The sequence below is a fragment of the Embiotoca jacksoni genome, unplaced genomic scaffold (genome assembly GCF_022577435.1).
Source record: "Embiotoca jacksoni isolate LCO1_2020_lvr unplaced genomic scaffold, fEmbJac1.0.p SCAF_4, whole genome shotgun sequence".
NCBI classification, from domain to species: Eukaryota; Metazoa; Chordata; class Actinopteri; family Embiotocidae; genus Embiotoca; species Embiotoca jacksoni.
The window spans coordinates 17,825,412-17,849,631 of record NW_027185392.1 but is presented as its reverse complement, the minus strand read 5'-3'; the positions used below and the strand labels follow the sequence as shown (position 1 = coordinate 17,849,631).

Here is a 24,220-nt window from a genome sequence, read left to right as displayed (position 1 = left end):
ATAATGTAGTTTCCTGAGTATGAAGTAGCATGTACACAAATAAAGTGCAAGTATCTGAAAACTGTACTGGAATAAATACTGTCTCCTGATGTTGTCCATCTGGACGTGAAGACTTGAATCACCAATATTCTCAGAAAAAGTGCTGTCATGGCAGTAAAATCACCACTGGGTGCTGTCAGAGTGTCTGAGCAGCGGTTTCATTATTCAGTGTGCAGCTCGGGCATTTTTCTTTGAATGACATCATGAGAGCCTCTCCGCTGTGTCTCTCAAAAAATCTTCTTCAAAAAATATGAGCTACTTTTTAAATACATTATTCAAATGTATTCAATTTAAGATACTGCGTGTGTGTGTGTGTGTGTGTGTGTGTGTGTGTGTGTGTGTGTGTGTGTGTGTGAGAGAGAGAGAGATGGTGCGTCAGAGGAAAAAGGAAGTTGCGGGATAAAGTTAAAAGCCTTCGACACAGTGCAGCTCTGCAGAACACCCACCACGGAAGAAAGGCAGAACAAGAGCACTGAAGTCTGAAAATGAGATAATGAAAGGAAAGCAGAGAGGTGAACATCGAGAGAGAAGACGCAGAACTGCACGGAGAAACTAAAGAAAGGTAATACTCCTCCCTACATTGATATGCAGTTAAAGACTTGGGTTTTCAGATACAAACGTGGCTTTTTTGCACTGCGTTTCAAGAAGGCTGTTTTAATAATCTACTAATAGGATTGAATGACTGCTAAATGTTCACACTATTGGCCAACTGATTTGCTTCTTATTTGATCTCAGATTGGTTAAAAATTCTACTTGGTAATTTCAGTGCCAGTGTTACAGATTAAAAAAGAAGACGTTTAACTGCAACAGAGTGGTGTATGTCTCTATCTGTCCTTCAGAAAACAAAGATGGAGTTGTGGCGGCAGTGTGCGATGTGGTTGATAGAGTGCCGGGTTCTACCCGAGAACCACCGGGTCACATGGGAGGGTGCACAGGTAAATCAGCTGTTTCACAATTACTTACACACTGCACACGAATACACGCACTGTATCTAGTCTAATTTGGTGTTAATGGTGCGGCAGGTGTGTGACCTGGCTCAGGCTCTGAGAGATGGCGTGCTGCTCTGCCAGTTGCTCAACAACCTGCTGCCTCAGGCTGTCAACCTGAAAGAGATCAACCTGCGCCCACAGATGTCCCAGGTAAGACACACACAGTCTCTCTCTCACACACACACACACACACACACACACCTTTTTCTACACCATTAACAAAGGTCATTTCCATAGCGACCAGCATGCATCACTGAAGCCCAGAGGCTGTCTGATATGAAAATACTGTAATCTATATCTCGTCTCCATCTGGGAGCATGTAAAGTGGACAGGATGATGATGATGATGATGATGTAGAGGAACAAAGAGAAACAACTCTAAATTTCTGAGGTCATACACAGCACAAAAACAAAACCTTGTCAAGTGAATTTGTTTATTGAACCCTCAAAGTCTTAAAAATCTCTTTGTGCACTGCGTGTTGTTGTGTTTTTTTTCAACTTTATTCTCTAATTAAAATGAGAACGATATCGCCATTTTAGCAGTGTACTTCAATGACATCAGTAAAGTAATCTAAATTCAAAATTAAAACAAATCAAATATTGAATCTAAATGTGGAGTTTTTTTAATTACACATAATATTACTACTACTTTAAACCCATGTTGCAGCTTTGAAAAAATAGTGAGACATCTTGGTGTGCGCTTCTTGCTGAGAGCCAGATAACAAAATTGTGACCACTCTGTAAGCTGCATGAGAACAGAGCCAGTAGCCGGATAGCTTAGCTGAGCATGAAGACAAGAAACATTGCTCTGTCAAAAGTTAAAAAAAAAAAATTGGCCATCTTAACTTCATTAATTAACACAATAGATATATACAATCATATGTTTTACCTTTGTTCTCCTACTTTGTGCTAAGCTAAGCTAACAGCTGCTAGTTCCAGCACAAAAACTTTACATATGTCTCAACCTAAGTCTCAAAATGTGACATTATTCTTTTACCTTTCCTTAAATTATCTTAAAAAAGACTCTGGGTCCAATTGGATTCTGAGTCACACAAGAAAAAATCTTGTTGACCCTGGTTGATGGTTCATTTACTCCACGTTGTTTTAAGTTCATTGAAATCTGTTCTCAAGTTTTTGAGGTAGCATGAAAACTAATACACATACAGTGAACAACACAAAAAAAACAAGATGGTGCATATGAGGGGACAGAGATTTAACGAGAGGAACACGAGATGAAGACATTAGAAAGAGAATGAGAGACTGTGACGAAGAGAGAGAAGCAGGCTGTGATGTGATTGGCCTAAACTTCCTCAGGGAAGTCCTTGTATCATATCTGTAGGAGTCACCACAATGCCTTAAACGTGTGTGTGTGTGTGTGTGTGTGTGTGTGTGTGTGTGTGTGTGTGTGTGTGTGTGTGTGTGTGTGTGTGTCTTTAGGAGTTAATGTGCTGTGCCTCATGCGTGTGAAATTATGGGAAATCCTATGAGGTCATGGTTTGTTAAGAAACATCCGCTAATTAACAGTAGACAAGAGTCCACTCTGATGTGTATACACACACACACACACACACACACACACACACACACACAAGCAGACAAGCACACAAGCAAGCACTCTTACACACACCTGATGACATTGCACAAGTGGAGGATCTTCCCTGTGTTCTTGCAATACGGTTTACTCCACTGAGTTACTGCTACAAGGATGAATATATGACTGTGTTAATATGAGATGCTGACAGATGGATGTGATGTGTGCAGCAGTATCAGTCAGAACTTCACGTTTCCCCTTTTCTCAAATTAGAGTTCCGCATTTCCCGCTTCTGAACAGACAGACAGAAAGAGAAAGAGCAGCTGGCTCAGAAAGTTATGTGAGATGGAGTATGGCTGACCACCATGTCAGTCGCTCTGTGCTCTGTGTTATGTGGTTTCTTCTGCAGTTATATTTTACCTTTAAAATTCTGCCCTTTGAACTGTTTCTTTTGGCGTCAGACATTTCTTTATTTCAATCCACTGTTTTTTACATGCTTTTCATGCGGTCCGTGTAGTTTTAGAAGACTCATATTCACTTGGATGTAGTTTTTAGTTCATGTGGTATTTAATGTAAGCCTACTTGTACATTGTTCTTGCACATGTACTTGTGCTGTTAGAAGGTTAAATTCTTGCTCCTTATCAAACAACAGTGCAGGCATTCAGGATATTTAACAATACTTTGATCCCACTATTTTCAACATTGTCTATCAAGTCTTTTTAAAATCAACCTGTTGTTTGCCTCATGTCTTCTTTATGGGCTCGATATGTGTCAACTTTACCTGTTTGTTATATGCATCTAGTATTTGTAAAGCTACAATTCATTCAACTCAGATGTTTTGTTTTATCTACTGTGTAAGGTTGTTTTTTTTGTTTATGCTGTCGTGAAACATGTGATTTAGTCTTAATTTGTTTTTAAATTGTTTTAAACTATCCATTTGGCAAATACTGCTGTTTTTTACATAATAGGTGAATGCATTGTTTTTTCTTTCTATTTATTTATTTAAAAGTTTGGTTTACAAAATGTAACATTATAGTAAAACATACAATTATAAATTCTCAGAGCTCATTGTAACATCTTCATATTGCTAATTTTGTGTGATTGATATAATGACAAAACCAGCTAAATCTAACATGTAAGACACTGCAACAAGATGATATTTGACATGGAATTAACGGATCATTAGCATTCTTGTCAATTATTATCAGTTGATTCACTAATTCATTAGCAAAGTGGCTTTTAGGGGAGTTTTCCTCATCAGGAGTAAAGTCATAATGATAAAGCGTGTTATATGCAGACCAGATTACACAACCATCTGACAAAAAAAATTGTGATTAAGGGATATATAAATACATAAACTGAACCATTAGAGTACTAACTTCACCACTAAACTAATGTTTGTGTTTGTGTTTGTTTTTAGTTCCTGTGCCTGAAGAATATCCGGACGTTCCTGGGAGTTTGTCTGGAGAGGTTTCATCTCAAAAAGAATGAACTGTTTGAAGCCTTCGACCTGTTTGATGTTCGAGACTTTGCAAAGGTATTCCTTCACCGCATCTATCTATCAGCAAATAGAGCCATGAATAGGTTTTATTTATCAGCAAACTTCACACAAGACATGAAGAAACCAACTCAGACTGATATTTGGTGTGAGCACCTTTTAAATCAGACTCTGCTGGTACACTTGCACTCAGTTTTTCAAGGTACTTGGCAGAAAGGTTGTTCCAACATCTTGGAGAACTCGTTACAGATCTTCTATGGATGCAGACTGTTTCCATGTTTTCTGTCTCCATGTAATCCCAGACTTACTGTGTGATGTTAAGTTCAGGGTTCAATGGGATCCATACGATGTATCACAGGTCTTGTTTTCTCTAAAGGTCATTCTTTAAATGAAGCTGCTTGTATGTTTGTTATGCTGCAGAATGAATTTAGGACCAATTAGATGTCACCATGATGTTTGTGAATTTAAATCTAAAGTTTCTAAAACCTTTCTTTCTGTTATATCTAATACAAGTATGATGATTATTGCCCCTGCAACATGACAAACACATTGTACACTCACACTTCTGTCATCACGGCTGAAGTGAGAAGCGTGAATAGAGTCCTGACTCGTTATTGCAGCTTGCAGGCACCCACAACAGGAAGTAGCTTGGTGATTTTCTAATTTGAAGCGGCTGAGTGACTGCATGAATTCAGTATCTCACACTTCTCTTTCACTTTCTGCACATTGCACCAATTCAGTGTGAACAAGAGGGGATTCAAAATGATAATTTTTGTTTGATTTTCATATGTGAAGTTAGAGGAAGGAGCATCTCCACGAACAAAATGAGTCAACAAGAGTTGGAGCCCAAATATGGCTCTATTTTTTACGGTATTTGTCCTTTTTATTCAGTGCACAGTCTTTTGCTGTCACTGAGCTTCCCGTTTCACTTTGCTGCTTCCAGACAGTCACCCTGAACAATAAAATACACAAAACACATGGGTGTGGTGTAATCTGCACAATATGTTTCACTGTGGTGGAAGAAGTTTTCAGATCCTTTACTTTATAGCAAGAAAATGACATGCAGTGTTTCACATAAAAGCAGATATAAAGGAACATAAAAACATGTTAAATAAAAAATGAGAAGCAAAAGGCGCAGTAGTGCAAAGTGCGAACAAGTGCAAGGGACCTTCAGGTGTAGCTAGTTTAAGGCTAACGTAAGAGACGTGTTTTAAGCTTCCTTTTAAAGGTATTTACTGAGCTATCTTCCCTGATATCTACAGCTAGTGTGTTCCACAGCTTTGGAGCAGAAATGACAAAACAAAAGTCTGTCTGTTGTTTTCTTTGGGAGTAAAAACTGCATTACAGTAATCTTGTCAGCTAGAACTGAAGGCATGTAGAAGTATAATCGCAAAATATATTCACACTAATGTATATTTTTGTATTTATCAAACTGTCAGTCGTGTGTGAGCTTTTCTCTGCTGTTGTCGCTGGTGGAAGTACTTTTGCTGACTTTATATATAGTTTAGTCCAGTAGTTTTGCAACCAGCAATCAAATCAACAGTCCCAAAATAAATCTGGCAGAAGAGGAAAGAAGAAAAAAAACAGGTTCTGCTATACAAATTTGTCCTCTTTGGTTTTTCTGTGAAAATTTTTTTCCCAACTGTTAGGTCAAATAAAGCTAGCGAAGAAGCTTAGAGGGGAACTTTCTCTTTGGTGGAATTGCTAAAAAATTAAGGACCCCACATTTTTAACATGTTTGGATGGAGGAGATTTAGATGACAAGATCAATACCACTCTCATATCTGTTTGTTAAACATGATGCAGTGAGTGGCCGGTTTACTTAGTTTAGCATAAAACAAAACAAGAGCAGGGGAAAACAGAGTGATTTTGATCTTCCCATCTAACTCTCCACTAGAAAGTTGGTAGTTTTTTTTAAGTCCTATTGAAGACTTCTCTGGTTATACAGTAAGTGGCAGTAAGATGCAAATTAGTCAAGTGGTTTTTTTTTCTCAGGACTCAGGACTTTCACTTCTTATAAGAGTTTTTCTCCCTTTTCTCTCCTGATTGAAAGCGGAAACCAGACAGAAAAATATAGTCTTTACTTAGAGTGTGTATTTATTTTATATTCAATTCAACTTTATTTTATTTATATATATCACTAGAAGTGTCATGAGAGACGCTGAAACCACCTTTTATCTGCTGCTCTGAAAGAGAAGAAGAGTTCAATGGTTTAGAGGCAACTTTTAGAAAAAGTTTCAACTAGATACAAAAGTCAAATGCCATTTTGGAGAGAGAAAGCAAAGTCTCCAAACAAATAAAAATGTAAGAAAACAAAATCCACTGTTTTGTTTGTTACATTATAGTCATAAGACATGAATAAAAGTCCACATAGGCCGAAATATTAGAGCTCAGTTACATGTTGTCTTAATCAGAAATAACAATCAGTTTTATTTGGACCACTGTGACATCTCTGAGTTTGTTTCTGACCACATCTCATGAAACTGGTTATCTGAAATACCATCATGATAATGCTGCACTTCTTACTTGAACTGTCAAACAGAATAAGAGTAAAACCAGGTCAAAGGCGATTTATTCAGGGTTAACATTTAAAGTGTGAATCAGCTCTTACTGTTTCTCAACCAGTCTGTGTGTTTTTCTCTCTGTACTAGATTTATTAATTTATTATTTACCTGTTTTTTTCTCTTTGTGTGACAGGTCATGAACACTTTGTCCATCCTGTCCCATTCACATATTGCTGTACAAAAACGATTTCAGTGAGTAGATTCCTGCTTCTCTCATCTAAGCATGTTTATTAATATACATTATTTGAAACCAAACTTATCTTATAGGCTACTTTTTCTGTTTTTCCAATATTTTCATTCATTTCTTGTGTTATCTGTTGTAGTCTCCAATGAACCAATTCATAAAGGTATATATTCTGCCTATGAGTACTAGACAGGGATTGTTTAAGTAGAGAGTTACTGCTTAATTTATCCTTGCAGTTAGTATATGGATTTAACAGAAATCATGTCGATTTCTCTGCAGTGCTACTGATGTTACTGACAGTGGAGGCAGAAATGGTTTGATTTAATCACAATAGACTGCTGCCCCCTTTGATAGATGAAGGTAGTCTGCTGTGTGAATGTGGAAGTTATTCAGTGTCAAAGATCTAGTCTAAATTTAAAATGTATTACACAAGCTTATACAAGAGAAAATAACATGGCTGTAGCGCTTGTGTCTGGCCTTCACAGTCTGGATGTGAAATTGCTTTGTGATGCCGGTTACACTCAGCAGGAATCAGTTGCTGGTTTATGGTTTAAATGAGAAGTTTACAAACTTTTCACAACATGTATCGCCAAACCAAATTTCCAAATTAATTTTGCATTAATGGAGGCTAATCTGCTTCAGCCTACAACCCAGATTGAAGTCCATGACTCACTTGATAACTATTTTCATTTTATTCTCATTCTCTCTTTCTCCCGTCCCCGCCTCACTAATCTCACCTCGACACACACACACACACACACACACACACACACACACACACACACGCACACACACGCGCACACACACTTACTCTCCCTCCTCCAGGCCTTTTCCTTCGGAAGGATGCACTCCAGATGATGAGATCTACAGTGGCCTGTCTGACCAGATAGAGTAAGACTTTTTCTCAATTAGGTTCAAATAAAAGTCTTGAGGAGGAAGACAAGTAGCTTCAAACAGCAAACTGTTTTTTGTAATCAATTGATGTATTGCCACAAAAATGTAATTATTGTTTTGTGTTCAAAGAAATTGGTTCATGGGTTAAGAGTTTACAGGATATCCTTTTAGTCTGCTATTGTATCTAGTGAATCCAATGATTCATCCCTTTCAATACCATATACAGCAGTGACCTGTTCTAACGCTGGATAAGTACATGCAGAAATATTGCATACATTTAGTGGATGAATTTATATGATAACCTTTTACACAAAATAATGCTTTAATAATACAAGTTCACACAAGCAATACTTTTTACAAGTGTTTTCACGTTTATGCAGTATTGTTCTCATCTAATGCACTGGCGATTACATTTTAAATGTTTGAAAGTAAATAATTGTCCTTCTCCAGTTGAAGACCAGTTAGCAGACTGTGACCTCTGACCTCTCTGTGGGGGATATTAATGAAGTCAAGACAAAGAATATGATGATAACAATTTTGTGTTTTGTGCATCAGTGACACCGTGGATGAGGATGACGATTTATACGACTTTGTGGAAGATGAGGAGAACGAAGGAGATGAGATCTATGAGGACTTGATGAAGACAGAGGAACCACCAGAAACCGTGAGTGGTTCACATGGAACATTAGACCTCAAACCACAAGGAGGGTCTGAGCTGCCTTTGGAGACCTGGGCACCCAGGATTGGCGTCACCGATTCAGTATCTGACATAAATGTGCAATATGGTCACATTGTTTCCGAGTCATGGTGCTGAATACTGAACAGAAAAGTGTTTTTTGCAGGACATTAGGATGTCACATTGAAGTTGTCCTTTGACCCTTTGGACATAAAATGTCATCACGTCATTATTTTATCTTGATCGACATTTGTGTGACATTTTGTCATAACTGGTGTATGGATTTTTAGAGTTATGGCACAGTGACCTTTGACCTTTGACCACCAGAATCGAATCAGTTCATCTTTGAGTCCACACAAACATTTGTGCCGAATTTAAAGCATAAAAACACACCAAGGACAGTCTGGACTCGTTTGACATTTTGTTTTTGTGTGTTCATGCAGCAGCAGAAGACCGGTGTCGACAAGCGAGAGTGCTGCCTGCAGGAGATCAGACATACAGAAGAGAAATACACAGATACACTGGAATCTATATTACAGGTGAGCACACGTCCTTAGTGTCATTCAAGAAGATCTATGCATTTAAACATAGCGTTTCTCACGACCAGACACACACAAGCATGCAAACAGACATTCATACACACATTAGAAAACAGACCAACAACCATCCTTTCTCTTTTTGTGCAGCACTTTATGAAGCCTCTTGAAAGGTTTCTCCAGGTTCAAGACATTGAAACCATCTTCATCAACATCAAGGTACAGGAGGAGATTATCTACACACCCGTTGTGCATACAGGCTCACCTTCACATTCTAGCTTTGTGTACATGTTTTCTGCGTGTCTGTATTTGTAGGATTTAGCTGACACCCACCGTAGTCTGCTGGAGGAGGTTCGGAGCTCCATCCTTAATCATGGAGCTAGGGATCTTCACCAGGTGTTTCTGAGCTACAAGGAGAGGTATACTTCTGCACATACAGAAACACACACATATACACAAATGTCTCTATTGTACAGTAATGATACAGTTACATTACAGATATTCTATTTCTCGTTAGGCTGTTGCTGTATGGTCATTACTGTAGTCAAGTGGAAACGGCATCAAAATACCTCGACAAGCTTTCAAATATGAGGGAGGATATCAGGATGAAACTGGAGGTGAGGAGGACACACACTTGAAAACAAATTGTTTGATATGTTGCCTTTAATGACACAGGAATGTCAGATGTGTGATATTTTAAATCAGTAAGGTGACATTTTCCCAAATCCTAGAAAGGCTATTTTTATGTATATGATGTCTATTGGAAAAGCCAGTAGCTGTAGGGAAAGACGAACTGATGCACATGCTGTGTGTTGGGAAAAACATTTCACAAACAAACTGGAAGTGGATGTTTGAAAATGGTATCATCCATAATCTCTATACCGAGTTTGGCATAAAAACAAAACAAAAAATTCAGTATTACCTAATTAAAGACACTTTGGGTCTATAACGGTACTTTTAGCCATGCTGGCGGCTCTATCACTGTTTTTTTGGAAGGGTAGCAGTTGCCGCATTTATGGTGCCTCGACGATGATATTAGTGATTATCGGCCTTTTCCTGTGGAGCTACCAGCAAGTCAAAGTTTAACTCATCAAGTAAAATATCTGTGCAACGGATCTGCACAGATATTTGATTCAAATGAATTAGCTGGAATAACTAAAAATGTTTTTCCAGGGCCGTTTTAATTGATCCAATATTTTGGTTTGTAAACAAATATCTGCTAAACTAGTGACATTCACATCAGCCGTACATATGTTTAGTACTAATTAACAAATGCTAACAAGCTAAACTGAGCAGGGCACAAAGGCCCACTGTTGTACTCAACTATACTCACTTTTGGTGCCAAGTACTATCCAACACTTTTACCCAATGGAAATCATAATATGTACAGTACAGTCGAGTCACCACCGGCAGTAAAGAGGCTATAGAGAAGCTCAACATTCAGCTGTGTCAAAGTACTGCCTCAAAGAAACACTTGCTGGAAATTCTGCTTTGCTGAAATACCAATGGAAGAAGGACAATTGAGCATTTTAATGTGCTACTCAAGTAATTCTGCTCCACTTTTGGCTAGAAGTGTAGGAATGAAGGTGCCGTGTTCCTGCGCGTATTAAGGAAAAACGGAAATGATATAGAAAAATAGCTCTATTTATCCAAATATAACTTCCCTTGATGGTTTGCTGCTGAATTATGCTTTAAGGTCTTTTACCTCAGCCTTATGCGTACTGGGCCCTTAACTTCAGCTGTCTGTTCAGATGCTGTTTAAAACGTTGTGATACAAAGTGTAATACTATGAATTGTATGCTGTTTAAAGTCCCATGACAGTTGTACAAACATAACTCCTAAAATGTAGCCTACAAGGGAAATGTTTTCTGGGTTTTTTTTTAGTTAAACTCTGACATAAAAAAAACTGTCAGGAAGTCTGCCATACAGCCACCTCTTCACATATCTTCGGTTCACTGCAGATGTTTACTTCCTTCTCTCTCTCTCTCTCAGGAGTGTTCAAAGAGAGCAAACAGTGGCCGTTTTTCTCTCAGAGATTTGCTCATGGTGCCTTTGCAGCGAGTCCTCAAGTATCACCTGCTCTTACAGGTATGTGAGTGAATGAATTTGCATGTAGTTACCGTATCTTCAAGTTAGTTTTATCCTGCAGCTGTAATTGGATGTGGTTTGCTTGTGTGTGCAGGAGCTGGTGAAACACACCACTGACCCAACAGATAAGGAGAACCTCCGAACAGCTCTTGATGCAATGAGAGTAAGTGCGTGTGTGTGTGTGTGTGTGTGTGTGTGTGTGTGTGTGTGTGTGTGTGTGTGTGTGTGTGTGTGTGTGTGTGTGTGTGTGTGTGTGTGTGTGTGTGTATTTGTTCATCAGTAACTTTAATCCATGGGATTTAACCCTTTGCGTGTGTGTGTGTGTGTGTGTGTGTGTGTGTGTGTGTGTGTGTGTGTGTGTGTGTGTGTGTGTTTTCAGGACCTGGCACAGTGTGTGAATGAAGTGAAGCGAGACAATGAGATAATCAGACAAATCACCTCCTTTCAGCTGTCCATAGAAAACATGGTAAGGTCACAGTTTTCACTTTTAATCAGCTTTAATCAGCTGTTCTTTGTTTTTCTTTTATGATCATCTTCACTCTCTTCTGCTCTTTAGACTCAGTCTCTCGCTCTCTACGGTCGACCCAAGATTGACGGAGAGCTGAAGATCTGCAGCTCAGAGAAAAAGTCTAAACAGGACAGGTGTGTGTTGTTTAATTCTCTGTGTGTGTTTTCCTGTGTTACACACTGTTGTTTGACTTTGTGTTTGCACCTGTTTGGCTGCTCTGCAGGTATGCATTCCTCTTCGATAAAGCCGTGTTTATTTGTAAGAAGAAGAGCGGAGAGACTTTCGAGCTGAAGGAGATCATTCAACTACAGAACTACCAGATACGGGATGAAACCACTGGAGAGAGGGACAATAAAAAGGTCTTCTACTCTGTACTGTAGCACCACTTATACCAGATGATACATCCATTAGGCATCTGTGAGGCTGACAGTGTATGCATTTCTGTGTGTGTGTGTGTTTGTGAACAGTGGTCCTATTTGTTCCTCTTGCTGGACTGCTATGGGAAGTGTGGGTACGATTTATTCTTCAAAACCAGAGAACTGAAGAAGAAATGGCTGGAACAGTTTGAGATGGCTCAGTGAGTTAACACACATGCTCATATACACATGGAAAGAAAACACACAGCGACCGTAGACGACCTGCTCAGCGATAACAAGCAGATAGACACAGTTTGCGAGTAGCTGGTGAACACACTAGAAATTTAGCAGCTTTACAGACAGATATTTCCCCCAAAAGTAGTTTGAAGGACAGTGGATATGGGACTTTTATTCGTTAGGTGGCCAAAATTCAACTTCAAATTGAAGTTAATGTTACTGCATAACTGCTAATGTGAAAAATAATTAACAGTTGGCTGAACTCAACTTAAAAAGTGACAGTATGTCAGCTTGGTTGGTGGCCAAGAGGCCAGAAAATCGATTACTGCAGGTTTTAGTTAATTACTCTTTTGCAATCAAACACTTAATTTGAAATGATCGGTGCACAATTTATGTGAGAGAACACACCAAAAGAGAAGGAGTACTAAAAAAGTGTAAACTTGGGGACGTTTAACTGTAGCCACTTGTCATTTATGCTTTTGACTTGCTGATTGCTCAACTTCATAGGAAATGAGTAGACGTCAGTTGATTTGTCGATTATGTTATTTGTAATCTCACTGCACTGCGTTGCTGCTACTGTTTGTTTCTTCACTCTCTGCTCTTTTAGCACAACAAGCTCTTTTCCTTTTACCTAAATCAAACTATCTGCCAGTGTGAACCATCTGTGTGATTGCTTGGTTCCTCCATTGGTGGTCAAAAACGAATGTGATTTATGGTTGCAGGTCAAATATGTGTCCTGAGAACGCCACAGCCAACAACCACGACTTCCAGATGCACTGTTTCGAGGAAACCACCTCCTGCAAGGCCTGCTCCATGTTGTTAAGGTGCTTTGGTCTCATGTTCTCTTTCTCTCTGCTCCTCTCTAAGATTTAATAAAAAAAAATTAAAAAAAAGTAAAAGCTTGTACACGATGTAAAATGTCCACCTGTCGTCTGCAGAGGGATATTTTTCCAGGGCTATCGCTGCACTCGCTGTAAAATGGCGGCACATAAAGAGTGTTTAGGCAGAGTCCCTGCCTGCGGACGAAACTCGGGTCTGTATACATATGTGTGTCTCTGTTGAAGTACTTCTTCTTATTAGCATAATTATGACGTTTTGCATTGATTGTCCTTTTGAAATTACAGATCATTCTGTCACTACGAAGAAGGTAAGGCTACAATAAGGACTTTTTGGACTTCTTGTTCCTCTCTCTGCACACTTTGTCACTTGTTGAATTTATTGACCTATGTTTTATATAACTTTTGCTAATGGTTAAAAGTGTGCCCGGCTTTTTTGTCTTTTGTTCCTCCAGAATAAATCACACAAGTCCTCCGGACATCCCAGCACTGGTAAGAAATTAATGATACAATAAGTTTAAACTGTCCCGTTTTACTTGTAGACACACAGGTGTTGTGGTCACATTTCTCCAAAATGATCTGCTGGTTGTAGAGTGAGGTGTTAGGTTTTAAATCTCCTTCCAGATATCACAACATCTCTTCTCTGTCTGTGTCAGGATTTCCTAAGATGGAGGTGTGTCAGGAGTATTATGGCTTGCCGCCGCCTCCTGTGGGCTTTGGCCAACCACTACAGCTCTCCAAAGGTGACATCATTGAGCTGACCCGGGCCGATGCTGATCTGCCCTGGTGGGAGGTAAAATCAAACACAAACATATACACGCTGTATTCAGAAGGCTGAGGCAGGATCACACATTATTTTGTCGAGTTTTCAGCCTTGTTTCCTGCGGTTCATGTGTAGGTGTGAGGTGCTTGTCATTTTCCTCTCTGCAACTCATTCTTTATCTTCCACTTCCTCCCTCATGCCGAACCATCACTACTGTCTGCAGTGATTCCTCTGAACAGTTTTGATTTGGAAAATTAATTTGATTTAATGACTGAATTCCATTTAGCTGCTTCAGTTTATTACTTTCTGCTATTGTCCAGGCTGTCAGTAAACAAAAAGTCCTTGTTAATATCCTTCCTGTACACACGGTATATAAACAGTCAAATTCTGCTTAAACATGAATATATGAGTATTTGCATTCGAGCAGTGTAATACATAATAATATAATACTCCGAGGAACCACTTCTTTACAGAACAAGTCATTTTAATTACACTAATATTTGCTAATAATGGGTAAGATGTTTACATGGTTGTACTGGTAGTTTTACTACCAACACTGTACCAAACAACATTGGATTCATAAAATTCTATTCACAGCAATAAACAGAAACGGACAGTGAACATCGTCCTGCATTCACTGCCTTTAACTGCCTTACTCACCAACTGTAAACTTGAAACAAAGACCTTTTTTATTGTTTAGTTTCAGGATGGCAAATCTCAGCCAAGTTTCTCTGCAAATTGATTTTTGACATTTCTGGAATTCCTGGACACTATAAACTGCTGAGTAAAGACACTTTCTTTTACCTGAATATTTGGTTTGTTGCGGGAAACGTCGAAGTTACATTGAGCTCAATTCATTTGCCAGTTTTTACGCGGATGTTGTCTCAGTGTTGATCGTAAAAGTAGTCAATTGAAAAAATTGATATCCTCGGTGTGTGCTTTTTTGACAAAGAAAGCTGGATTTTCCTGCTAGCGGAGCCGTGCCAACAGTGCCTTATACGTACCAGGAAGCATTGTGCTTGAGCTTGATGCCTAAACCCCAAATCCTTCAGTTCCCTTTGCCAAGTCTCTCCCCTTGTTGCACCCACTCAACAAAAAGAACAAACAGCAGCCAGAGGATATTTTCTGCAATGAGCAAAAGACAGGAATGAAGGTGGTTATTCATCAGGTAGCTACTAGTACTGATCAACTACTGCAACCTCATCAGTTATTTTAAACACAATTACCACAGCGTGTTGTGAAAACTACTTGTCCAACGTTGCTGTGCATCACCACCCTCACCTGCTTTGTTGGCCAAAACATAGCATTAGGTGAAAAAACTTCTCGCTCATCTGCTGGTTTGGTTTGCATACAGATTTTGAATATGTAAATTATACCAGATTTCTATCACCTGCATGGGATTTATTTGTTTTAGGGAGAAGAGTTTGTTTAGCAGGTTTAACAGATTTCTGTCTGATGATTAATTTATGCTGCAAAGAGTGCTTGGTCCACCAACTCTAACCATGTGATTTGTTGTTTTGTGTGTCATTCAGGGTAGAAACCTGACTGCGGGTCAGATGGGGTGGTTCCCCTGCCGAAAAGTTCAGCCCCACGTCCCTGTGAGTAAAATCCATCAGCCAGCAGGAGATACTAAACAGCAAACACTCTCATCTTAAATAAATGATGCATTTTGACAAAGCAGCATTTACAAATAAATTTTTTTATTCTCAAGAGAGACCAGAGCCCTGGGCAACAAACCAATGAAAGACTTGCTCCGGTCAGTTCAGTGTTTTTGTCAGGTCGCACCAGCTGGCTATCTTTTGCTGAACTGAAACAAACATTAGCAGTATTAGGATGTATAGCTTTGTTTACATGAGGACCACAGCCATTTATAAAGGGTTACATTTAATCTTTGTGATGTCACCCCTTTCCAGAGGCCGATCCCCGACCTGTCTGGCTTCCACTGGTGAGTAACAACAGGAACTGGGTTGAAACACTTGCTCACCAAACGGCTGTTAACCTCGGTGGTCTCATTTCTTCCTTTATTGGAGTGACGTGCAAAAATGACTGGGAAACACCACAGGGCCGACACAGAAAACAACACTGTTTAATAGGCACAAAGACAGAACCAGATACTGAGAAGTGCTGCTGTTTTTAAAGCAGCGTTTGGGATATACGGATACACTGTGAGATACACTGTGAAACTGATGGGTAGTGACAGTGGTCTAAGGCTGTAAATCCCAATTGTAAATGAACCTTTAGTTATAAGTCATGTATTGTATAGTCATTGTTCTCTGCCCCTCAGCTCATCTTGACTAAAATCAGAAAGAGCCTGTAAAAACACAGTATTGTCCTTTAAATTATTCTGTGTAAGATTGGAAAATATTTTACTTTGGCTCCATCTGGTGGTAGCATCCTGTAGGACACTCAATTTTCACCAGATAACGTGTGATTTTATCTTACAAACAAATCCTCATGCTACAATATTATGAGAGTCTACAGTTGTATACAACTTCACAACTACACACCTGTATACAGAATACAGGATGTAAGATCTCTATATTATACCTTTAACAAATCATTTTTAACAAACTAATGTAGTTGTAAGGAGACGTTTGTTTATTAATGTATTTGGTTATTACTATATCTCCTCCTGGGGGCACCCAGAATCAGAGGCTGCTGCATAAAATGATAATGAATGACACAACTGTATTATTATAAAAAGTCTCTTCATAAGATAAGTTATCATTCCTGACAACTACTATACTTAAATATACTTTATAAATGTCGTTACAGCTGCGTACAACTGCATTTTGTGTCCTACATTGTGTACTAAGTGTTAGTATGCTGCTTATAAATGGGAAATATGTGGACTTGAAGTGTTCCTGCAGTTGTAATGTGTAATTGAAACAGACACTTTGGCCACAAGGAAAATGTGAAAAGCTGTTAGTGTTTCAGTGGCACAACTAGAGAGAGTCACCAGATACAATGCTGTCATGACAAAATCTCAAATGAACGACTTTACCTTGAATAAGTAGCACTTTAGTAGCGCTTAAAATGGCACTTACTTTTAGCACTTTGTAGTTTGGCTTTCTTGAAGAAATTGTATTTTCTTGATTCTTGTTGTTCTGGGTTTTGTACCCTCATGGTTGAAATGCACTTATTGTAAGTCACTTTGGATAAAAGCGTCAGCTAAATGAAATGTAATGTAATGTAATAATGAAAGTTAGAAAACACTTTTGTATTTCTTCTTTCAAAAGTTACATAATCTCATTTGAAGCCAAGAATAATGTCGTGGTCCTCACTGTGATTCAAGGTTCGCAGGGAACATGGACCGCACCGCCGCCAAAAACCTGTTGATGTCCCGGTCTGATGGAACCTTCCTCGTGCGGCAGAAAGATGGAGGAGACTTTGCCATCAGCATCAAGTGAGAGTCCATCAGTTTATGAAAGCACTGTTTTATTTTTACAGTCTTATCTTCCGTTGATTGAAGGCTGCAGAGCCAACAGATATGTGATGAACTGTTTGAACTGTGACTGAAAAGTGACATTTTTATTCATTTCTATTTTACATGTTTTGTTGTTTCAACAGTATTTTAATTACTTTATTTCTTTATTGAATGATTGGTTCACATTTCTTCATGTCAACAAAACCAATGTAATAATCATCTATTTAAATAATTAAAAAATGATCCACATTTTTTTCACTATGGTCTAAAATTAATATATATATTTGGGTTTTGTACCAGTGTCAGACAAAACAAGTCATTTTTAGGCATCCTCTGAGGCTCTAGGAAGTTGTGATGGAAATGTTTACAATTGTCTGAATTTTTTTAAACAGCAAATGAGCTCAAGTATCATTTCCTTTTAAAAGCAGGGAAATACACTTTCACTAAAAAAGGGTTTGTGCATGTCCATAAAAAAGTATTTGACACATAAAAGCAATTCATCTTTGTGGAAGTCAGTATTCCCTCTTTTAAAAAGACCTACTAAGTTTACCTTTTATCCTGATTTTGTGCATCTCTAAGTAAAAGTACAGAAAAAATTCCCAGTGAATTTTTCTTTTAATGTTATTAATCATGAAGCATTTGCTATTACTTAATTAGCATTTATTTTCTTATCAAATCCCTCTCTGCTCTCCCAGGTTCAACATGGACATCAGACACATTAAGATCACTTCAGCTGAAGGCCTGTACCGCATCAATGACAAGAAAGCATTCAAGGGTTTAATTGTAAGTGTTACAACCTCATCTGGCCAAAACAGAATGACACAAATCAGAAATCTATTATATGTAAATAATAATTAGCACTATATGATTAGGCCTACAATCATAACCTCAATCTTATCTGTGTGAAGGAGCAGGAAATTGCCAGTCATAATTGAATAATCTCTTAGAGCAAACACTCAGGCGGTGGATTGGAGGATGGTGTAAACTGACGGTCTCTGTAAGAGGTTTATGTTGAAAGACTGCAGCAGCATCCCATAGTGGAGATTCTCGGGTTGGAGGGGAAGAAAGGAGACAAAGTGAGTTGACAGAGCTAGGTTACCTTATACAGTGGAGGAAATAATTATTTGATCCCTTGCCGATTTTGTAAGTTTGCCCACTGACAAAGAAATGAACAGTCTATAATTGTAATGGTAGGTTTATTTTAACAGTGAGAGACAGAATATCAAAAAAAAAATCCATAAAATCACATCATATAAAAGTTATACATTGATTTGCATTTGATTGTGTGAAATAAGTATTTGATTCTCTACCAACCAGCAAGAATTCTGGCTCCCACAGACCGGTTAGATTAGTCCTCTCACTTTAAGAAAGTACTCTGAATCTCAACTCATGACCTGTATAAAAGATACCTGTCCACAGAATGAATCAATCAGATTCCAACCTCTCCACCATGGAAAAGACCAAAGAGCTGTCTAAGGACGTCAAGGACAAGATTGTAGACCTGCACAAGGCTGGAATGGGCTACAAGACCATCGGCAAGCAGCTCGGTGAGATGGAGACAACTGTTGGTGCGATTATTCGGAAATGGAAGAAACACAAAATGACCATCAATCGCTCTCGGTCTGAGGTTCCATACAAGATCTGGCCTCATGGGGTATCGATGATCATGAGAAAGGTGAGGGATCAGCCCAGAACTACATGGGAGGAACTTGTTAATGATCTCAAGACAGCTGGGACCACAGTCACCTAGAAAACCATCGGTAACACACGACACCGTAATGGATTAAAATCCTGCAGCGCTGCAAGGTCCCCCTGCTCAAGAAGGAACACGTACAGGCGCGTCTGAAGTTGGCCAATGAACACCTGAATGATTCAGAGAAGTTTTGGGAGAAGGTGATGTGGTCAGATGAGACCAAAATCCAGCTCTTTGGCATCAACTCAACTCGCCGTGTTTGGAGGAAGAGAAATGCTGACTATAACCCCAAGAGCACCGTCACCACCGTCAAGCATGGAGGTGGAAACATTATGCTTTAGGGGTGTTTCTCTGCTAAGGGGACAGGACGACTTCACCGCATCGAGGGGACGATGGACGGGGCCATGTACCGTGAAATCTTGGACGACAACCTCCTTCCCTCAGCCAGGATACTGACAATGGGTCGTGGATGGTCTTCCAGCACGACAATGACCCAAAACATATGACCAAGGCAACAAAGGAGCAGCTTGAGAAGAAGCACATTAAGGTCATGGAGTGGCCGAGCCAGTCTCTGGACCTTAAACCCATAGAAAATCTGTGGAGGGAGCTGAAGCTTTGAGTTGCCAAGCGACAGCGTCAAAACCTTAAGGATTTGGAGGATCTGCAAAGAGGAGTGAACAAAATCCCTCCTGAGATGATTCAAACCTGGTGACCAACTACAAGAAACGTCTGACCTCTGTGCTCGCTAACAACGGTTTCTCCACCAAGTATTGAGTCAGGTTTTGCTAGCAGATCAAATACTTATTTCACACAATCAAATGCAAATCAATTTATAACTTTTAGATGATGGTCTTGTGGCCCATTCCAGCCTTGTGCAGGTCTACAATCTTGTCCCTGACTTCCTCAGACAGCTCTTTGGTCTTTTCCATGGTAGAGAGGTTGGAATCTGATTGATTCATTCTGTGGACAGGTGTCTTTTATACAGGTCATGAGTTGAGACAGGTGTCTTTTATACAGGTCATGAGTTGAGACAGGTGTCTTTTATACAGGTCATGAGTTGAGATTCAGAGTACTGTCTTAAAACGAGAGGACTAATCTAACCGGTCTGTGGGAGCCAGAATTCTTGCTGGTTGGTAGAGAATCAAATACTTATTTCACACAATCAAACACAAATCAATTAATAACTTTTATATGATGTGATTTTCTGGATTTGTTTTTTTGATATTCTGTCTCTCACTGTTAACATAAACCTACAATTACAATTATAGACCGTTCATTTCTATGTCAGTGGGCAAACTTACAAAATCTGCAGGGGATCAAATAATTATTTCCTTCACTGTATGCATACATGTCATCACAGCAGTTAGCATTTGGCAAAGGTTAGTATCAGTCATACACTAATAAGAGATTTCACATGCAAATCTCAGCGCCTGAATGTTACATGGGCTAATTATCTAAACATTGATCTCATTTTAAAGATACAGAGAAACAGATCTTTAATGATATAGAGAGAGAGGTTTCGCTGTGTATCATGATTTATTATTCCTAAATATAGGATGCACTAAAGAGGAATGTTTTTAAGATGGAAAGCATGTCCACAACATAGAGGTAGATAGGAATATTATTCATCCCACAGGAGGGGGCTCGATAATAAGAAGCTCTGTCTGCAGTTGTGCTTTTTGATACTCTTGGAATTACAAGACCACCTGCCGTCTTTGAAAGAAGTGATCGTGGAGGGCAGCAAGGGACAAATAATTCCTTGATATAATTTAGCACGAGACCATTTAGAGCTTTGTATGTTTAAGTGAGTACTTTGAAATATTTTTTCTTTTAACAAGGAGCCACTGTATAGAGGTAAGTACAAGTGAGAGATGTTCATTTCTTTTATAAATGTGCGAGCTGCATATTGGTCGGAGGCCCTGTAATGAGTTGTTGTCACAACCTGACAGGAGAACATTGCAGTAGTTTAATCGTAAACTAATAAGTGTGTGGTTTTTGTGTGGATTTTCTAATTCTTGAAGGAATTATTTTTTTTTAAGTTTGGCAATAATGTTTATGAAAAAATTGTCTTTAAATTCTGTTTTATGTGTGAATCTAATGAGAGGTCACAGTCAATAGTTACAACAACATCTCTGGCACATGTGTTAGCTCTTACAGAAATAACACACGAGTTTTCCATGTTTTCCACATGGGACATGTATGATCACATGTATAACACATTTACCACATGTTGCAACTTATGATAACATGGTAAAAATATGTGGAAAAGTTTTCACATGAGAATCTACATAGACCATGAAAATTTTCCAAAACCACATTTCCCATTGACAAAAATGTTCCACATATGTACAATCGCATGTCATGTGGTCACTTGTGATGACATAAGTTTTTGCAAATGTGAAACTCATGTGGTGTTTCTGTAAGGGGGAAGTTGGGGAGATGCCATTGAGTTTGAGTAATTGGCTGCACAGTGTCATTCTCAAATGTTTAGGGCCTACAATCATAACCTCAATCTTATCTGTGTGAAGGAGCAGGAAATTGTCAGTTATACATGTGGTCACATCTTTCAGGCAAGCTTTCTCTGAGGTAGCTGTATAGTTTTGACAGGCTTCATGAATTGGTATAGTTGGCTGTCATCAGCATGGAAGTTGATACAATGCTTCCTTTTTAAGGCACAACAGCATGTACTAAGAGAAGAGCAGAGGTCCCAGCACTGAGCCCTGGGGTATTCCATAACTTAGTTTAGTGTGACTGGAGGATTCATTTTGGACATGTGCAAACTGAAGAAGGTCAGAAAGGTTAGACCTAAGGCAGGCAAGGGCAGAGCCTTGATACCAACATGGCGTTCATGTCTTTAGTGCCCATACTGTTGAAAGCAAAGCCAACAAGAAGCAGTATAGCAATACATCCTTGATTAGTTGCAATGAATTGATGATTCAGACGTTTGTCTAAGGCTGTGTCAGTGCTGTGATGGACTCTGAATCCAGACTACAGCTCTTCTTAGATGTTGGAGGTTTTATGTAGGTCTGTAATCAGACAGGTTATCAGGACTAAGGTTTGTTTTTTTGAGATATACTTTGATCACTGCTAATTTGGATGATTGTGGTAACGTACATGTTCTTAAATCAAAGAATTGTTTGTTACTTAAATAGCATCTAATCTATTAAGGGCAGTAGTTGTTTAAGTAATTTTGTAGATATAGGGTCTAGGTACATTGATGATTTTGCTGAGGAAATCAGGGAAGTGAGTTTAGTGAGGTCAGTAGGTGTGAAGGATTGGAGGAATACACCGATTTGGTCGTGTGTTACAGAGGTAGTCCTATTCCTTCCTGAGAGGACTACAAGATCATGGGGATCAGTTCTGTGTCACAAGACTGATTGGTTGGGTGTTTTTTCCAGTTTGGGTGTATGAGACTAAGGACGAGAAAATTCAAAGGATTTGAATAAAAAATTCAGGCCTTGGAGAGATACTTTGGTCAGCAGGGTACATTTTCTATTCCTCATCCATGGCCTGTACTGTGACATAGATGGCAGAAGAAACCAAAGACACTGAAACCGTATCTTAGTATCTTAGGTAGTGGATTTCTGATTGACTTCATCTCCGACTACATCCAACATCTGTCTCGCATGTTCCTCAAGGTCTCTTTCTCCTCTTGTTTTTGTTCTGTGTCAGGACATGATTCAGTTTTACCAGCAGAACTCTTTGAAGGAGTACTTTAAGGATGTGGACACCACCCTGTGTACGCCGTACAAACAGCCAGAGCAGAGCAACTCATCTAACAGCACACCCAACAGCACACCAGGTAAAGAAGATCTCTGTCACTGCTTACAGTCATCATTATGATCATGTAAAAGGAACAGTCTTACATTCAGAGCAAAAATTTTCATTCACTCTTTTAATGAGAGTTAAACAAGGAGATTCATACCACTCTCATGACTGTATGATAAAAATTAAGTTGAAGTCAGGAGAGGGTTGGCATAAAGTTGAAACAGGGGAAACAGCTTGCTTGGCTCTGTCCAATGGTAAAACAAAGTCTACAACTTAACTGGTGGCTCTATGAGGTTTTACTTTGTCACAGTAGGGCTTTAAGCAAATTGCTAGCATTAGCATGCTAACATGCTTATAAAGACAACAATGGTTTGATATATAGTTTACAATATTGATTAAAAAAAATATGGGTGTATATGTTTACACCAAGTCCTCAATCTTAGCTTGTTAGATTGCTAAATTTGTTCATTAGTACTGACACAAAGTAGAGCTGGGGCTGATGGGAATCTCATTAATCCTGCAGTTATTGGGTCATAAATCAAAGTGCAGGAACATGTAGAGTCCCTGCTTCCTGTTCCATCTAATTACGAGCTCATACGTGACTCTCACCCGGAGCTGGGAGGCTGAACAGACACCAAAGCACCAAAACAATCCGTCCACATGAGTAAAGGGATGTTTTTACAAGAGATTTGAAAGATTTCTCATCATCAGGGCAAAATGATCTCTTTACACAATGCTGTATGTCAAATTGGTGCTTCATTATCGTTATAGCTGAGACTTTCCTGAATATTTTAATATGAAACACAGGTATTATTGCTGTATCGGGTATAGATGTGGTCTCTGTCTCACAGGGGGCAGCATGAAGAACTTCGGCGTGGCGAGGGCCAGGTACGACTTCTCAGCCAGGGACCGCTCGGAGCTGTCGCTGCAGGAGGGAGACACCATCAAGATCCTCTCCAAGAAGGGTCACAGTGGCTGGTGGAAAGGAGAGGTGTACGGACGAGTAAGAATACACAAACACCTACACATTTTCAAAACATATTTATGAATGTATCGTGAGGGATCTCGTCTTACCTGCACTGCTCCTGTGTTTCCAGGTGGGGTTGTTTCCAGCCAACTATGTGGAGGAGGATTACTCTGACTACTGCTGATGTGCCTCCAGTGGAGACATGTAGACTCATACTGTATGTGAGCGACTGCATTAACCCATATGCATGAGTGTGGCTGTGTGTGGCGCTGTGTGTGTGAGAGAGAGTGAGAGAGATGCTGGTACTTGTCATTTAATGAGTGTTTAGTGATGGTAATAAAAACTTTTATTCAGCTGACTTGATGATGTCTGTTTTATGTTATGTTAAACTGACTGTATTAAGAAGATTATTAAAAAGAACACCCAGATAACACTGCAGCTCTCTTCATTTTAACTTGGGTTGTAACTAAGAGAAAAACCTTTTCTTCATGCAGCTCAATAGTGGCATTATGAGGCGCGGCTTATTTTAGCTTAGTTTAAAGGCTGGGGCCTTCCTGATGTTTAAAGAAAACAGGTCCAAAACATAATCTATACCATGGCATCAATATTTATCTTAAGTAAAACAAAGAGGCCTTGCCCAGTCCATGAAAAAAAAAAAACAGATCCA

At 39.1% G+C, this 24,220-nt stretch overlaps 1 protein-coding gene across 4 annotated transcripts; it reads left to right on the top strand.

Moving 5' to 3' along the window:
- The first annotated feature begins 226 nt into the window (after positions 1-226).
- On the top strand, positions 227-23,911 carry LOC138209322 (proto-oncogene vav-like). 4 transcript variants are annotated; one of them, XM_069167817.1, is made up of 30 exons: positions 227-601; positions 879-974; positions 1,062-1,178; positions 3,979-4,095; positions 6,754-6,812; positions 7,630-7,695; positions 8,254-8,362; positions 8,821-8,913; positions 9,061-9,129; positions 9,226-9,329; positions 9,428-9,527; positions 10,903-10,998; positions 11,093-11,161; positions 11,378-11,464; positions 11,555-11,640; positions 11,730-11,865; positions 11,974-12,083; positions 12,822-12,923; positions 13,038-13,132; positions 13,224-13,246; positions 13,391-13,427; positions 13,592-13,728; positions 15,231-15,296; positions 15,410-15,454; positions 15,612-15,643; positions 16,994-17,104; positions 17,821-17,908; positions 22,491-22,620; positions 23,438-23,589; positions 23,684-23,911. In XM_069167817.1, the coding sequence occupies exons 2-30, from the start codon at positions 888-890 to the stop codon at positions 23,735-23,737; spliced, it is 2,577 nt and encodes an 858-aa protein (XP_069023918.1). In that variant the 5' UTR covers positions 227-601; positions 879-887; the 3' UTR covers positions 23,738-23,911. The 4 variants fall into 4 exon arrangements, with proteins under 4 accessions (XP_069023918.1, XP_069023920.1, XP_069023916.1 ...); XM_069167815.1 differs by having other exon boundaries at positions 229-601; positions 8,818-8,913; XM_069167819.1 differs by lacking the exon at positions 15,410-15,454 and having other exon boundaries at positions 228-601.
- Positions 23,912-24,220: the final 309 nt, after the last annotated feature.

Coding starts and splice junctions, on each gene's coding strand:
- LOC138209322 (XM_069167815.1), top strand. CDS start 888: ATGGAGTTGTGGCGGCAGTGTGCGATGTGGTTGATAGAGTGCCGGGTT. Junction 9,330..9,427: donor TTTCTGAGCTACAAGGAGAG/GTATACTTCTGC, acceptor ATTTCTCGTTAG/GCTGTTGCTGTATGGTCATT. Junction 12,084..12,821: donor GAACAGTTTGAGATGGCTCA/GTGAGTTAACAC, acceptor TTATGGTTGCAG/GTCAAATATGTGTCCTGAGA.